Source organism: Xiphophorus couchianus, chromosome 6 (genome assembly GCF_001444195.1).
Source record: "Xiphophorus couchianus chromosome 6, X_couchianus-1.0, whole genome shotgun sequence".
In the NCBI taxonomy this organism is placed as follows: domain Eukaryota; kingdom Metazoa; phylum Chordata; class Actinopteri; order Cyprinodontiformes; family Poeciliidae; genus Xiphophorus; species Xiphophorus couchianus.
In genome coordinates, this window is record NC_040233.1 from 19,498,220 (window position 1) to 19,516,063 (window position 17,844).

A 17,844-nucleotide genomic window follows, 5' to 3' on the forward strand; every position below is an offset into this window, starting at 1 on the left:
ACTTTTCTTAAATAACATAAAAAACAGAAGAAGCAATAAATAAGTGCTCAAAATGAAGACTACATTATAGTTTAATACTTTGTATTTAAAATTTGAGTAACTTTTTGAAATTAAGGTGACCACATTTCTAATTGTTCGACATTAAGTAACCCCCAAAAATAAGACTGCAAACATGGCAGTTGCATTAATGATTTAACTGTGTGAAGAACATTTTTATAAATAGAGAATATTCTTACTTGTTTTGACAATAGTGTGATAATAAGGATCAATATTTATGATTAAAAATTTTTTTTACCACATGTCATCAACCAAAAATGTTAGCTGTTTTTTTAAATAAACATAACAACAGACATATAAAAACACTTTAACACTCAAAAGTCTAGGTGAGAATCAAAAGAAACAAAAATTGGTTTATTCTGTGTATGATATACAGTGCTCAGCAAGGTGAAAACAGGACAACTTAGCCATAATCCAAAAAACAATTTTTTTGTGGAGCCCGAAAAAACAACAAACAACACAAATTCAAAGCTTGTATTTAAGATTATCTCTCGTCAGTACTTTATTTTAGGTAGTCGCAGGCAGCATAGGACTTGTATTTCAACAAGGCAGCTTTTTGCCACATAAACATAGACTTTACCAAAGTTAAGTCCTCTTCCTCAAAAATATTTTAGCAAATCTGTGAAGTTTAACCTTAATCTTATCTCAGACATTTTATTAGTGAAAGATGTTAACATTGAAGGACTGGCTGTGAAAATAGATTTAGAAACGGTGCTCCTCAAGTTTTCTTGGTTGTAGTTTTTCTGGTGAATTAAAGTTTTTTCTCTGCTGTGGTTGAGGACATATCTCACTGTCTTTAGATAATGTCATGAGTCATCTGTGATGCTGACGCTATCTTGACTTTGATTGTTGGTATTTTCTCTTAGGCAACTATTTCTATTTCTCCCTGACTTTTGTTTTTCTTGCTGCCACATTGATCAAAACGTCCAGATATGTGGGAGATTCCACTGGTCTGTTCAGACGTATCTTTCTGCAGTACAGTTAACACCAAGTTTCTCCCACTACTACAATTGTTATTCCTGTCATCTGGTTTTATTTGACCATTCGCAGACACAGAATGGTCAGTGGGACTACTGCTGCTGCTCCTGCTGCCTGCGTCACATTGCTGACCCAAAGGAGGAGGAGGCGAGGGGGTGAAGTTTATATTTCTTGAACAAAGAGCACTGATTTTTCTCTCCCTGTGTGGTGACCAATCGGAATCTGTGCTCGGTCTGTGAACAGAGCATTGTGATGATTGATGGGAGGCTGAGTCTCTCTCAGAGCTAATGTGAAGTCCTGAACAAGTCCTGCAGAGAGGGTCGGTAAAGTCTGGCTTTGTGGAAAAACTAGAGTTCTCTTGGCTTTTAGTTACTTTCAGGTTAGTGTCCAACCTGTCCCCGCTGGTATGTTTAACTGATTCATGAGAGGCTGATGTGGAACGATGCAAACCAAGAGTCCGCACTGATGAGGTCCTGGTAGGAGGATCATGACTTGGTGGCCTGGGTTTGGGCTGCCACAGTGGAAGCAGATTTAGTCTCAAGCCTGATTTAGGAGTAGGAGCTAAGCGAGTAAATGAACCAGATTCAGCTGGAAATCTGAGATGAAAGTGGGAAACACATTATTATTTACATATTATGCTACATTGCAGCTCAATGACATCATTGTGCTCATGTGTAAAAGAAAAAATAAAACCATAAAGATGAAAATATAGAAAATAAGTAGGTACACTGAGAAATACCATAACATACAAACCTGCAACTTTTCTTCTTACTCGAAACAGGAGCAGAGGATGAGGCTCCAGAAGATGAAGGTAGGAGCTTCAAGTCTGTTTGTATGGCGGCTCTGAGTTCTTTCAGCTCTACACAAGTGTAGATACAACAAATCTCAGGTCAGAAAAGCTCTGACATGAAAATGTATTAACAAATTGAGTGTGCTTTACAAACCGAAGACTGAACAAAAGTAGCATTAAAAAATATTAAAAATAAATATCTTTTAAAAAGAAAAAGCTCAATTTGCAAGTAAATGATTTCAAATAAAGTTACAACTAACACTATCACACACCGTGGAGCTGACTTAAAATTGGATTGGTCATGTTAGATACCCCTCAAACTAGTCATTTCAGCCAAAGAAGGTAGCACCAGCTATCATACGGTGTAGTAAATCAACTGTAGAGTTCAAAAAACCAAAACATTCATTAAGACCTTTTTGCATATTTATCCTAGCTGGGAAAATGATAAAAGCAAATTCCAAACATTTCCAAATTTCTGAATCTCTGGATTTTTTTTAATGCTTTCAGCTGTATTTTATGAACAATACCTAAATGGGAAAAAATGTGATAGTTTTTCATAAGTTTGGTAGAGATTAAATCGTGCAATCTCTACCAAAACCAGAGATTACATCTTTTTATATAAAAAAGATATTTTTTTTTATATAACTTTTTTGTTACTCTTGCTAATCAATAATTTGCCAGCAGGTGGCAGCAAATACCAAAAATATATCTCACCTGTAAGCGAAGGCTCAGGCTTATTTAAGTGACTTATACACTTCAATTTGATCTTTTCCTGGAAAACACACAATTCACAAGAGAAAAGGAGTGAGTTTCAGTTGATGGTGCAGTTTTCATGCACCTCACTGTTATGTGTCAAGAATACTTGAGCAGAGAAGAAAGACACATTGGAAAAAAATAAGAGTTAATGTACTAAACACTCCCAAGACGAGACTCTGGAAAGGGAAGGGAAATGAGCAAAAGGGATAAAAATAACATAGAAAGAGAAGTGAAAGGAATGTAAGTGTGTGTGTTAGAGAGACCACTAAGCGATGGAGCAGCAGCGTTCCATCATAATTTGGCCTGTAACATATAAATCCATGGCAAATGAAAACCATGCCGCGTTCTGTGTTTGTGTGTTAAAAGTTGGAAAACCCAGCTATATAACATACAAGCAACTCTTTATTTGTGCCAGCACACATCATAAGTTTTTTATAGCAACCACAAAGTGTACCACATTTCACACACACACACGCATAAACATAATCACTCATACCTAGCTAAGTCGGGAACCTGGATGTTAAAACACAAATCACAGTCTCCCAGAGGGATTAAAAACCAAACCTCCAAGTGTTTGCTTTCAGATGAATTATATGTGGTGCTTTTCACAAGGAAGAATAAAACCTCTGAAAATGGGTTTCATAAGCCCACAGAGAGGAGAAACAGATTAACGATGGTCCAAACTTCCTGATATTTTAGGAAGAGCTATGTAAGTTTTGGACTTTTTTAAAATATATAAATAAGAAACAAATTCATGACGGCACTGCAATTTCTGTAGGTTCAGTCTCTTCTTCATTAAATGACACACCTTATACAAATGTGTGAACAGTCTTAAAATATAATCATCTTGAAATGGAATGGCATAATCTCACATTGAAAAATGTGAGCTTCAGATGTTGACTTCTTTTTAAAAATGTTTTCTCAGCTAGGGCTCCAAATGTACATTGGGACATGGTTAGATAAGCTTGTTCGTCCTCCTCTGGGAAACCTCACTCTGTTTTTCTCATGCAAGATATTGTAGCCTGCAATACACACATCTCCCTGATTCAAAAGTCATGGTCTCTAGTCTTCCCCACTTTGAAAAGTTGCAAAAAAAAAGAAAGAAAAAAAAGGGGTTCTGTGTCACGACAGATTTAGGAAATTTGCTGTGACTCATGAAAAAGAAATCTGTGGAGTTCTGATTGTTATTATCCATAATCTTTGTGATTAGGTAAAAACTTCCAGAAACAGTTCTAATTTCCAAAAATGACTAGATTTAAATACATATGTCAATTTGGAACTAATTTTACATGTCACCCTGAAGAATTGAGATGGTTTGACATACAGAAGATTACAATGTTGGAGCTTAGGTTGAGCTGCAACATTGAGTCCTACTAAAATGTAATGCTGTACTGCAGCATCAGAGTAGGGCTGTCCTGTAGATATTACTTTTCAAACCACTTTTAAAGTTAAATGCAAAAGCTGTACTGATAACCACCCACTGCTTAATAGGACCTTCAGTTGCCACGTATATCACTTGACCCAAATCAAGTAAACTGAACTCTGTTTAGAGCAGCAGAAATGTATGCAAGTCATGTTTTAGCAAACAGCAAACACGTCTGAGAGGTGACAATGATGAGCCACATACTCAGAATGGGAGCAAATTGTATGCAAATGCAGCACTGTAGTCCTCTTCTCCAAATCCCCTCAACAAAGTAAGTCTCTCTAATTTATAGGAAGCTTAGTGTAAATTAAGTGAAATGGTACAAACAATGGACTTGGGTAAGTGCACTGAGGAATCAATGCATATTTTCATATATTTCACTAATAAACAATCTGGAGGTTCAATATGTGAAGCTGCAATGCTAATACAGAAAAAAGTCAAAATGTTTTTCCATATTTGGGATACTTAATTCTTTTAATTGACTGGCTTACTGCTCAGCAAACACATCTTCAGGTGGATGGATTAGCTGGTTGCAGCGCCTTTTTTAAAGCCTTTCTTCTGCAAGACCTTAATGAGTCATAAGTCTTTTGTTTAGAACTAGATTGGGATGGGTTGCTACATGTGGCAGTAAAAAAAGACTGTTTAAACTACGTCAACCTAAAAGCCTAAGGCAGTTGTATTTAACAGCTATTTTAAAATATATATTACCTAACCAGTCAGATTAAACCCCACAAAGCACAAAGGAGGTGCTTTATGGAATTCATGAAGGAATCTTTGGGGCTACTTTCGTCTTTATTTCTTTAACTATTGACTTGGAAAAATGAAGCTATGCTGGACTGAAAAAGAGGAACTGGTCAGTCATGTTGTTGAGTTTTGCAAAATGGACACACGTTTGAGCAGAATGGCCATCGAAATACTCCAAACAAATGTTTGCAATGATGATGTCAAAAATGTTTTCCTGCTTAACTTGTGACATTGGTCATAACTCCACCTTAAATCTCAGTCCAAATTACCATTGTTTTGTAAACAGTGAATTAAGCTTTAGCCACCTTGCTAGGTTTCACATTTTATAATATTGCAACTACAAACGTCAATGTATTTAGCTGGATTTTATGTGACAGTCAATCACAAAGTCTAAGTGTGTCTTTGTCAAGCTAGATCAAGTTTAAAGTTTTATTGCTGTGTCTCAGTGGCTGAGGATGAGTAATGTCTTAAGTTTATAAGAAGTATTAGCAACCACTTTTCTTGAAGAATAAGATTGGTGAATTTTATGTTGCTGTAACAACAAACAAGCAAACAACAACAACAACAAAAAACAGAATATCCCGAGGTCAGATTATGGTTGCTTGCCTTCCAGGATTTGGTGAGTTATTACAGTTAATGAGGCAGTTCTATCTTGCATAACCAGGAGTGATTGAAGGTGCGTTGAAAGAGGTTGTTTAAACACTCACTGAAACAAAAACCTTGACAGTAAATTTTTCAGGAACTACCATAAAGCCTTAAGGTGAGGTTTTACTGGTTGGGATAACATTACTTTGGGTGAAGCGGCCTAATTTAAATCCCCTCCTCTTTCCAGTTTGTTTACAAGAAAGACTTGATAAGGTTTCCGTGCATGCCGGATAACTTATGTTTCCAACATAATCTTCCAGCTATGTTAACTAGAAAAAAGTGTCTTAAGAACAAATTTTATAGGTTCTTAAAATATATTTCCAAAAAAATATCCCACTAGATAGTAACAAATAAACATTAGGGGGGGAAAAAGTTGAACATCTGGCCCACAGAGGCTTTCTACATCTGGGAAACCTCACTCTGTTTTTCTCATGCAAGATATTGTAGCCAGATTGTAGACACGAATGCACGTGTTCTCTGTATTGTGTGTACTTTATTCTGCCTTATTGTGCCTGTTCACCATTTGAGTGGTTGGAAAATAAACCAGTATTTCTTAACATTGCAACAGCTTGTGGGCAGACAGATGAAAGCCTTTGAGTTCCAACCACAAGTTCATGTGATAGACTAACACAGAAGAACAGATTTGTGAAATGGAAGACAAGTCACTCATGCAAAATGAATGGTGTGAAGTTGTTTTCAGCCTCCTTCATTGTTACACCTCTAAACAAAATTCAGTCAAACCAACTCCAAAGCAACCTATTTAGTGAATAAAATCCAACAGTGTGCTTTACAAAGCAAAGTCAAGTTTTACATATATTGGCCAAACTTTGAGCATTGAACAGAACACTTATCATTTAATCACCTCGAAATCAAAAGATCACAGCACAACTGCAATCTAACGAAAATAGTCGTTCATCAATACTAGCAAGCTCGGAAAGGAGAGCTTTAAATAGAAAGGAAGCCAAGAAAACCACGTTTACTCTGGAGGAGCTGCAGAGATCCACAGCTCAGGTAGGAGAATCTTGAAACAGAACAACTGTTAATCATGCTCTTCACAAATCTGTCTATGGAAAAGTGACAAGAAGAAAATTCTTGTTGAAACAAAACAATACTATGTCCCACTCACTGCACAGCAAACACATAGAAAATGATAATCTGATCAAATAAGATAGAAATCCAAATTAAACAGCATATTTGGTGGAAAACCAATTTTGACCTTGAACACATTATGCTCATATTGAAACATGACAGTGGTAGAATCATGGTAGGAAGATGCTTTTAATCAGCAAAATTATGAAAGCAGGTCAGAGCGGTTGGAGAGACGGATGGAGATATTTAAAGGGTAATTCTGATAGAGGCTGCAAAATAGTTAAAACTGGGATGGAGGTTGATTTAGATCAAAGCATCCTTAGATGTTGGCCAAGTCAAAGCTCTAGACCTACAGTAAATCCAATTAAGAGTTTCCACCATTAAAAGTGTGAGCTTTTTCAAAGAAAAATGGGAAAACTTTAAATTTCTGATGTAACATCTATCTGTATGCTCCTTAATTGTAATGTGACAAGATGTGAAAGAGTTCAAGGGGAATGTCCATATGACAGATGAAAAGGTTCAGAAGGTTTTTTGGGTAGAGAAACAGAATCCTTACATGGTTTATTTTATGGCTTGTATTGATTGGTATGATTTGTTTTCATATCAGTAAGAAAGTGATATGTTTTCCTTACATTTTCCCCCAAATATTCAATGAAATTATTGACCAATGTGCTTCAGGAAGATGTGCTTAGTGGTTAGTCATTCGCTAGTCTTACCTTGAAACGCTTTGTCATTTTAGTCAATGCTTCACATTCCTCCAAGAGGACACATCTACACAGACACATCACAAAATAAATGGTGTAGTACTATCACAGAGCAAAAAACAGCCTACACCAGTGAAACTGCTCAGAATTTATCCTCTGCACTTTTTCAAATTAACTCAGGAAACAGCACTTTGCTTTATTTTTCCCTCCCACCATCACTCCACTCTTTCTCCTTCTCTGGTTAGATTATCACTGCAGACTTAATTTACTTCCTTCAAATTAAAAAAAAGGAATCCTCTGCAAGTCCAGTCTGGGTTCCATTTTCTGACAATGAAGCCTTTTGTTCTGGTCTGGTCAGGAAATGGGAGAGAAAGAAAAAAAGGAGTGAGAGAAAGAGAGAGAGAAAAGGAAGGGAAGAAAAGAGCGAGGAAAGGAGGAGCTAAAAGGTAGCTTGAGTGCCCTGGGGGCCTCAAAGCAAGGGATGAAGTGAGGAAAAGAGGGATGGAGCATGAAAAACAGGCAGCCTGGTGACAGAGGCCACAGATAAAGTTTGTAGAGATTTTAAAGGGGGAAATTGCTGAAAAGGAGTGCACTCAAAGGATCAGAGTGAGATCAGGTAGAAAAAAAATTCCAAACCAATGAAAGAGCAAGTAAGAAAACAGAATCAGAGAGGAAATGAAGGATTGTTTGTTACCCCAGAAGGCAGATTGATTTTCTGGGGAGATTTCCTTCCCCCTCTGTTTCCGGTAAATCTACCAGTACAGAAATCAATTACCCAGTTAGAAGTTTACTCCAGAATACAGCAATGGTACGGAGGAAATGACCCTGAACTGTGGAGGTGGAGTTTTGTGAAGTGAGGGTCCTACACATTTCACTTTCCTGGACTATCCTCAGCATTACATTTCATTCATCTCAGTTTAAATTCCTCCACAGTTCATACTCTCTTTTAACTTGGACTTTAATAGGTTTGAGTTGGAGGACCTCTGTTTTCAGCCAACTCTGGAGAAAGAGAAATTAAATATTACGTTCAAAATAACACTTTCGGATTTAGAACTATTTTGTTAAAATGCTTTATAGCTTTTATCTTGCAAGGCGCAAAATATTTTGAGGATCAATAACAATTTGATACATTTCCACTTGGGTCATTTTTATTTTTGGCTTATATATGAAAATCAAGAATGTTATTATAAATTACAATGAGAGCAACTGAGCAACATATTTAAAGCCCTTGGGACAGACAAATAAATAATAAAAGCAATAATAGCTGGAGTTTACCTGAGTGGAGTGATCACTCTGTGAATCTCAGTGACATTCAGCATATCTTTAACTGCTTCAATCTCACTTCCAGCGCTGGACTTGACAGAAGAACAAGAGCTAAGCCTGTTAGAGGAGAGAGAAAAGCAGTCAGCTACGTTCTTCTTTTGCTGCTGTATAGTCTGAACAGGTGTCCAAACCTGTGGAAGTTATCAGCATTTTTGAGGTTGGAGGATCTGCAATAACCAATCTCCTGGTGACCAAGCACGTAGCTTAGAGTCTCAGGTTTGTATCGAAGCAGGAGCTCCTCACTGTCTCTGTTTCAACAAAAGTAGGAACAAAGACCGGTCACATTAGTGAATGTTGTGAAAAACAGTCTGAGGAAAATTTGACATTCAACACCATCTAAGTGTATTTCAAGAGACCTATACAGTACCCTAAAAAGTATTTTCACACATTAATGATGACAATATGTCACATTACAGTCACAAAATTTAAAGTGTTTTATCGGGATTTCATGTAAAACACAAACACAAAGTGGTGTATAAATGTAAGCAGGAAGCAAAATGCCATACGTTATTGTGCTTAAAAGTATTTTTCAAAACAATTTGAAAAGTACAGATTTGTATTCATCCTCTTTTACTTTGATGCACCTAAATAAGTTCCAATGCAGCCAATGAGTTTCAGCAGACACCCAACTAGTAAGTACAGTTCACATGAGTGTAATTAGATATCAGTATAAATCCAGTTGAACTGTATTGGTCTAAGATGTTTGTTGGAGAACATTAATGAACAAATGACATCAAGAAGACCAAGAAACACAGCAGACATGTCAAACATTAAAGCAATCAATATTTAAAAAAATTATTTGAAAATATGTTGATTAGCAACAAAATTGATACAAACTGAGGCATTTTCATTTCCCCACACATTTTCACATCAGTGCTGTAGACACAGATATTCAGTCACATGGGATACGCTACAATGAATGAAATAATTTACATTTCAGTATATGACTAATAGGAAAATAGATAAATGGAAAGCTTTCTTTAGAGAAAAGAAAACATTTTCTTGTGTATACAGCTATGGGAGTAAGGTTGACAGCTTTGTGCAACCTTATGAATTTTAGCTTTTACTCTTGAGGAATGTCTGCTTTTTCATACAGCTCAAACAATTACATTGAGCTTTGTGGGGGAGTGTGTGTGTGTTTGTACTACACTATAATGGGAGAGTGGTTGGAGCACTAGGACCACACAACATGAAGTCAATGGAGGAGGGTACACCTCCATTCCATACACCGTCATACAAATGATTCAAATCACCTGCAGAATGTTGCACTGACTACCCAGCATCTAATGTTGAAACCAGTTGCTATGGAAGTGTTTTTGGCTGAAATGTACAGCAAATCAAATTAAAAAGTAATGAACATGAACACATGTATTTCAAGGGAAAGACTTTGCGAGGCTTTGGCAATATTTTCCTTCCTCCTATGCCAACAAAGCCTATTAAATTGAGGAAAATTGACAAACAGAGGGCTCCTCGAGTGGCTTTGTTGAGTGAAAGTGTTATTAGTTAGAAGTGTGCTGGGTTTACTCCTGAAAGCCATTCAGTTGATATGCACTTGAGACTTGGCCTAATTGAATGATCAAAGGCTTGAAATGTGCACACCCACACTCAGTGCCATGCATCAAGGTCGAGAAATTACACTGACGCCAACTTCAGAGGGGAAATACCATTTGTTCTGGTAACATATGTGTGGTACCAATGCTTGCTTTGACTCTTTTTCCATACAGCCATGAACAATAGGGTACCAGTTTCACACTGAAGGAGAATTTTTATAATCCATTTACATTAATGTGAGAGGGGACATGAGGGACTTGTCGTGTGGAAGCATAGCAGGCATTAATTAGAATTTCTGGGACACTATGCAATTAAAGGTTTAGGTGTCTTATACTCTTCAACATAAATGCCTGCCAATTACTCTTAGCTAGTGAATATCAGTTTATTTATCTCTATAGTTTGAATCCGTTATGGAGATAATCAATCATAAAAATGCTCAAAACTGACATTGGATTTCACTTATTTTTATGTAGTTATTTGAGAGATAACATTAGACCTTCTTTCTATGAATGCGCTTCAGATCCCTGCCTAGGCCAGTCCACTCTTGTGACACATGAGTAATTATGACCCCAGATCAAAGCAAACTATCTAGAAGTGACCTTTCAGGGTAGATTATATTTATTGATCACATATCCACATATCTATACAGCAGACCAACAGTGTGAATATATAGAAAATGACTCAAATCACTGGTTGTCATAACATTCTCCAGCTTGATCAAAACTGCAGAAAGTAAGACATGATGCTGTTGTGGAACAACCATAGACTATTTATGTAAAATTAAGATAATAAATACAAATCAAACAACAACATAAAATAGAGCTTCACTTCAAGTGTGTTTATGAACAAAAACATGGTAATATTAATAAATAGCAAATTAAAACTTGAGAGGCAAATTCAGAAAACAATTTGAAGACACAACAGAAATCAACTATGTTGCTCTTTTGTTACAGCCCCAGTCCTAAAACCACAATGGGGTCTTGCAGGGTGACATTCTTAGCAGCAAAAAGCTGGTTGCCAGGATACCTACATTTATGCAGACTTTCACACACTCTCGTGCATCTTCTTGTGACCAAGATGTTCCAAAGTTTTGTCAAATTTAACCTATACAAAATCATCCTTCATTTAATAAGTACTTGGAGTAGCTGTTGGAAAAACATAGGTTTCAGCTCTTGAAGAGAGAATGGCAAATATAAAAGATACATGGGGTAGCATTCTCTTTCAGCACTCTTCACTGACTGAGTTCTGCCATAAATCTTTGTAGTCACCAACTTCTTAAATGATGTTTGCTGACATTAGAAAAGAAAGCGTGTCTTCCTCATATAATTGTGCTATTGTTATGGATTTTCTGAACCTAAGAGTGTCCTCCTATTCCTGAAATCTTTGCTTCACTGCTTTCCCAAGGTATTTGTAACTCCCATAGGAGAACACTATAGTACTTTATTGCAGTCTTTGTATGTGTACAAATTGCGCAGATAGTAAGTCAGTGCATTGTGAACTGATTGCCCCAACATCTAGCTGGTGATAACGGACACAACACTGTTTCTCAGATCAGAAAAGCCAAAAATAAAAAACAGAATTTAGACAAGAGCACAGTTTTAAAGTTTTAGTCTGTATTTATTCTGAAATTTTGAAAATAAACATCAAAATCAGTATGTGGCATAACGTGAATGCAAGTATTTGCCTATATTGACTTAAAAATCTTCGAAATTCCAGTGAAGTTCCTAGAGCGTCTAGAGCTTCAAAGTAAACTTTGAGAGTTACCAGTACCTTTCACTGTTGTAGGCTCTTCCTTTGAGTGTCTCCAGTAGTATCTTGACCTCACCTCTCACCAACTCTTTCACAACAGGCGGGTCAGAAAGAGGGGAACCCTGCAGTTGGTGGCTCCCATAACACAGACTCTCCTGCCACTTCTTGTGCCACATCTCTGCCTGCAGATGTGACCACAATGAAGGGAGTTAGACATAATCCTCAGCAAAACTCCACATTTTGTCATTCATATCTAATCAGCACAGACAGATTTTCTTTATGTGGACAAAAGAAAAAACTGGAGGATTTTCCAAAACGTGGCAATAATTAACACAACCATACAGTGTGACTAACCCTTCTAGATAAACGTAAGAAATTTATTTATGGAAATAAACTTGAATGTAGATTTATATTTACATTCAAGTTGTAAATAGTACAATCTACTGATTGTACTTTTTACTGATTGTAAAAAGTACAATCAGTAGAACCGCCTAAAGGATAACATTCAAAAGCATGTTTAAATATTTGTTTCCAAAGTGGTATTTTGTTGTTGAATATAGAAGAGATCATAATATAGAACAAAACCACAAATAATGGTGTAAAAAAAGAAAATTATTCTAAAAAATTAATTTTCAAAATAAAAATATAAAATGTATAATTCTGAGGCGAGTTAGTGTAAATATGTATGAGTGAGTCTGTACCTCTAATATAGCATCTTATAAAAGAGTTCTGGAATCCTCCAGAAACTTTTGCTCTATAAAAACATTCAGAAATGGTTTCAGCTTACATTATCTTATATTATGTTAGGATAAAATATTACCCTGTAAATAATTGCATGTTTTTTAAGATATGGTGTATTGTAGTGGTATAAAACAGAACTGTACTGATCTGAAAACAGGCCTCTGGGTAGAGGACCAGCCAACCTCTCAGTTTCTGTAATCTGTGTGAGTGTTTCTGTCTCGGAGGAGTCTGGATACCATTATTACCTCAACACCTGCTCGCTGCCAGTCATTGCTGCTGTGCTCCACTCACTTCTGAGCCTTCCATGTATGTGCTTGTTCATTCACACACCAATATGAACTGCATCTTGCAGCTGCACACAACTGTTTTTAAGCTCACACTGTTTTTTTTATGTCAGTTATCAAATGATTAGGTGTTTATGTTACCTGCTGGCTACTGACAGGTTGTTCTTGGATATTTGCTCCATCTCTCAGCTCATTGTGAAGTTCACTTCAGGGTGCACTTTTGGAAAACAGCAGTTAAAGTATGACTATATAATATTTATGTTGAAGATTGTTCTACTTCAGACTTACTGCAATTTCAGGGGCATTCCACAAGGATAGTTTCTAAGTCATATAATAATTTCACCTTGTACAAACCACCTAGGAAAAGGTATTTCAAACTGAGACGTTCACTTCTATGCAGATGATACTGTAATTACTTTCCATGCCTATTCCTGCAAAGGCTCTTGATCATCTTTTACAAGTTACAAATCTCAAGCAGGTTCAAACAACTCAGATTTTTTTTCCCTTAAAAACTGTTTTAAATTGAAGGAAAGCAAAGTTTATGAAATGTATGTTTTTCACTACTTCAAGAAGACAAAGCACGGGAATTAATGCCTTATTTTGAATATTTAGAACTTTTAAATGATGATAATTTGTGTTTAAGGACTACATTCATCCTGTAACTTTTTCTTTCTCACTCATTATTACCTACTCTTCACTCACGCATACTTGACATTTGTACATGAATGTTGACCCAGTCAGTTGTTTTCATTCATATACTAGCTCCTCCATATAAACCTTTTTGTACTTAATTAGTTAAGTATTAATTTAGTGAACTCTTCATTCAATGGACAGTTTCAAAAGGGTTAAGAGAACTGAACTGGCAAACACAACTTTCATATTTTGGAATTTCATCTACAAAGTGTCGTGTCTTTGAAAGAATTTAAAATGGTGAAAGCTCTGAAGTCAGGCTAACTGTGTGTAGATGTTTCTCGGTATGATTTTGCATAATTTACTACTCCGCTGTGGGATCTTTGCTTGTGAACTTTGCTTCTCTGTGTGAGTGCTAGGTCTCCCTTGCAAAAAGATATGTTACCATTGAGGAAAAAACTGTTAAATAAAGAAAGTTAGATATATTTGAAAGGAACCGTTTTTGGACAGCTCAGGATGGAGGGGTACGCAGTAAGAGCGTGCCCTGGAAGGAAATCAAGAGAGCTTAAAATGGACTTCATATCTAACCATCTTACACAATGAGGACTTTGATAGAGGGAGGAAAAAATTTATTAAGGAATGAAGGAGTAGCCTTCTGATGTAGTATCACCTTACTTTTCACTGAGGCATGGATTCATTACACAGCTGACTGTCTAGCAAAGGGAGAAAGAAGCTGCATGACCACTGGAGACAGAATATAAACTGCAAAAGATCTTATTAATAGCTGAAAATTGAACTAAGTTATACTTTATAAAAAGTAGGATATAAGCATAAGAATAAGAGAGACCGTCCCTCTTATTATATTAATATTCCAATATTTCAAAAGGATTTTGAGGCCACCTACAACAGTTTCACTTCCAAAGTGTTTCTTTGTCTCTTCCAGAAACAAAGTTTTAATACTCGCAATTTTTGTATTTTTACCAATGCATTTTAGATCGCCATCTCTCTCTTTCTAGAACTAAAAGTCACAATATCTATTAATTATAGCTACGATATTGATAACAGCTTTGAAACTGAAACATTACAACAACCTCTGTGTGCAATCTGAGAACAAATTGTAGCAACTTATAAAGATTTGGGATTTGATACCTTCTTATCTGAAAATTTATGTATTTCAATGTGAAGTAGAAAATACACTGTGTGGTGATAACTTTAACATTTTAAAGATTTTAAATGGAATGGTTGTAAGTTGTTTAATGTGGCTTTGATATGTGAAGGTGCCTCAAAAACCCATATATTGCCAGAATCAAGAATAGATGATCTGGTTTGAAAGCTGAGGCAAACTTTATCTGAGTGTTGGCAGGCTGTTGTTTGCTCCATGAGGAGAAGACAGACCTAAACTGACAGGTTCAGGAAAGGAGAGCATTAATCAAAGGCATAGCAAATAAGCATGCAGTAACTCAGGTCAGGCAGCTGAGCCACAGTTCAGAAGGTAGAATCTGTTGACAAGGCGGCTATTATATTATGTAAATATGTAGAAGGCGGCGCTCAGATCAGAGGAGATCAGAACACGATGCAAGGTGAAAAACCAACACATTGCAACGCTGAGCATGCCATCTGAGCATGATGAAAGATGGCGGTGGCATTATCATGTTTTGAGGATGCTTCTCTTCAGCAGGAACAGGAAGCTTGTCAGAAATTATGGGAGGATGGATGAAGTTAATTACGAGACAATTGTGAAAGAAAATCTATTTAACTTGAGAACAGGCCAAAGTGTCACAATCCACTTCCCAGGTTAACAAACCTTGTCGATTTTGTCACAAATAGCAAAATGTTGAAATTCATTTTTCTTGAGATTTCCACAGAGGCGAGATGTGCTTGCATATATATTTTTTTTAGATAAATGCTTCTAATTCGCACGTTTTAATACTTTTGATTAAGACATTTACGAACTATTTCTTCCTAGGCTTTTGAACTATCTTTCCTTTAATAGCTTTACTAATGTTTTTTTTTCTTTTCAAAACAAAGTTCTTTTATTTTATTTTTCTGTCTTGACTTTGTACTAGCCTGTTTCATGAGAATTAGTACCTCAGGTCTGGCTTGTATGAAAGCAAACAAGGCTTTGGACTGAGAGTTTAGCTAATCCTGAATAAATATCAATATCTATCTGGCTTGCATTTTGACTGCTTTGAAGCACAAACAGTCAATTCACATCTACTTCTGTTATGGCTTCATGGGAGTGCAAGTTAGGAATGAAGCCAAACTATGTCCTTATACAGTCTAGTACTGGATTTCTTTTCTAGGAATGCTTAGCTGTGCAACTTTTTATTCGCCCTGGCTAAAAAGGAAATTCTTGTAAATGTTGTGGCTTCATTCTGGTGGAAATCTGCTAAAAATAGACTCAAGATTCCTACAAAAGTTGCAAGCAATGAAGTCATTTCTTCTCTGACTGAGAAAAGCAGTCCTTCATCTTAAAGTCAACCATAAATGAATCAACGGTCACACAATAAACATAGAGCCTTCATAACTCACCTCTGAGTGAACCTCTGTGTACATGTCGACCAGAGGGTCACCCAAAGCTGCATGGATCTTCAGCAACTCTGACTCTGAGACATACTTAGTGATGAGGCTCCACAGAGACTGTCTGGCACATGAGAACTGGTTTTCATCAGGTGAATGCATGTGTGGGGCGGTCTGAGCACAAAGGAATGCAAAAATCACTGCAGCAAGCAGAACATAAGGTAACTTGAAAATGTTGAGCAGCCCCCCCAAAAGTGAAGAAATGTTACAAACAGCATAAACTAAATGTATCATAGTGATACACTTTTATGATAGTAAAGGAATCTCACTCTCTAGCTTTTTACTAAATTGGAGCTTTGAGTAATTTCTTTCTTTGAGAGTGAAAATGTTCTCTAACAAATAGTTCTTTTTAACAAGATCGCACTAATTAGTAGCCCTGCTGTTTACATATACTTAGCACACCACCCTTTGCCAACAGCACAGCACTTAGTGTTCTTCTATAACATTTCAGTGTTAGACCATGCAGAGAAATGAATCTTTTGCATTTTATTTGCACAAGATAATACAAAATGATGGACCCTTTTTGTTATCTCTTGGTCTCGCACCACAGGTTTTCTGTAAGATTTGGTTTTCGGTATGGTTTTTCAAACTCAAATGAAGTTTAATTTATTTTCTAATGAACAATTTGTCTCTTGAGCTGGCCATAGATTTTGGGTAAGTATCCTGCTAAAAGTATAGAAATAACTACCATATATATTTTATTTATTTATTCTTTTTTGGGGGGCATATTTTTAGTTAAAATGTCAAATAAGTTTCCTTATTGCATCCCACAGCTTCACAGATTCCACACCATACCTAATCATTGATGTAAAGTATTTCTCCACATAAGTGTACATAAGTCACCTACCAGAGTCATTGAGAAGCTTAGTAGATATATCTATCTACCTTAAATATATTTTTAAATCCTTCATTCACATTTCTATCATACATTCTTAAGATTGTCAAAAAGAGTGGTGTAAGTAGCTGTTTTTAAAAAATGCTCCGTGAATAAACATACTCAGACTATATTTTTAACAGTTTGAAAGGGAGATTATGCCACCTCAATATAATAGTAATTAAATGAACATTTCCTATTTTAAGGGGTTTTTTTACAATAGGTGTATGTTTTTTGCACCAATAATTAGTATCACATCAAAAGCATGAATCAAACTAGATAACCAATTTTGGCTGTCTTTAACTTGTACTGTATATCCAATTGGGTTGTTTTTAAGGTGAGTTCATGATATGTTCAGCATCAAATGCTTTATTTCAACTTTTAATGCACTTTCACCCTTTAGGCTGTAGCTACAGTAAAATAGGAAGAGATGCACTACTGCTCTGTTTGGCTGGACAGTACTAACAGCATTAGAAAAAAATATAAAAATGTTAACATTTCAAGTAAGTCAGCATTTGTTCAAGCAGCTCATTGATCTCTTGTTTTAAACCCAGCTTTTTTTAACAGGACCTAACGGTTCATAAAGCAAATATTAAAATAGTCATAAAAAAAAGACAAGGAGAAGTGTCCATGTGAAACACCAGAGTAAATATCATTTAGCTTGTTGGTGTAAGAAAACAAACGCTTACCTCAGTTCGTTTCCTGTAGCTAACAAGAAAATGGTATCCAGGGAAAACATTGCGGTTGCTAGGGAGAGGTATCGCATGTTAGATCCAATATGATTTCTCTGCTTCTGTTTTTTCTTCTAAAACACGTTACGTTTTATAAATGTGCATTTTTGGACGTTAAGTTGAAAATAACCCCTCCCCTCAGCGTTAAAAATATTTTAAATTCCTGAAGGGCATCAAGGGAACAGCGGTCTGATA

The 17,844-nt window shown here is 36.2% G+C and overlaps 1 protein-coding gene across 1 annotated transcript; it reads right to left on the reverse strand.

The window, feature by feature from the left end:
• Positions 1–64: 64 nt before the first annotated feature.
• On the reverse strand, positions 65–17,816 carry ccdc24 (coiled-coil domain containing 24). The gene is made up of 9 exons (XM_028020620.1): positions 17,608–17,816; positions 15,997–16,158; positions 11,831–11,991; positions 8,641–8,757; positions 8,462–8,566; positions 7,199–7,253; positions 2,540–2,597; positions 1,789–1,894; positions 65–1,631 (listed from the first exon to the last, which is right to left on the reverse strand). Exons 2-9 carry the CDS (start codon positions 16,144–16,146, stop codon positions 920–922), a joined length of 1,464 nt encoding a protein of 487 aa, XP_027876421.1. The 5' UTR covers positions 16,147–16,158; positions 17,608–17,816; the 3' UTR covers positions 65–919.
• Between the last annotated feature and the right edge of the window lie 28 nt (positions 17,817–17,844).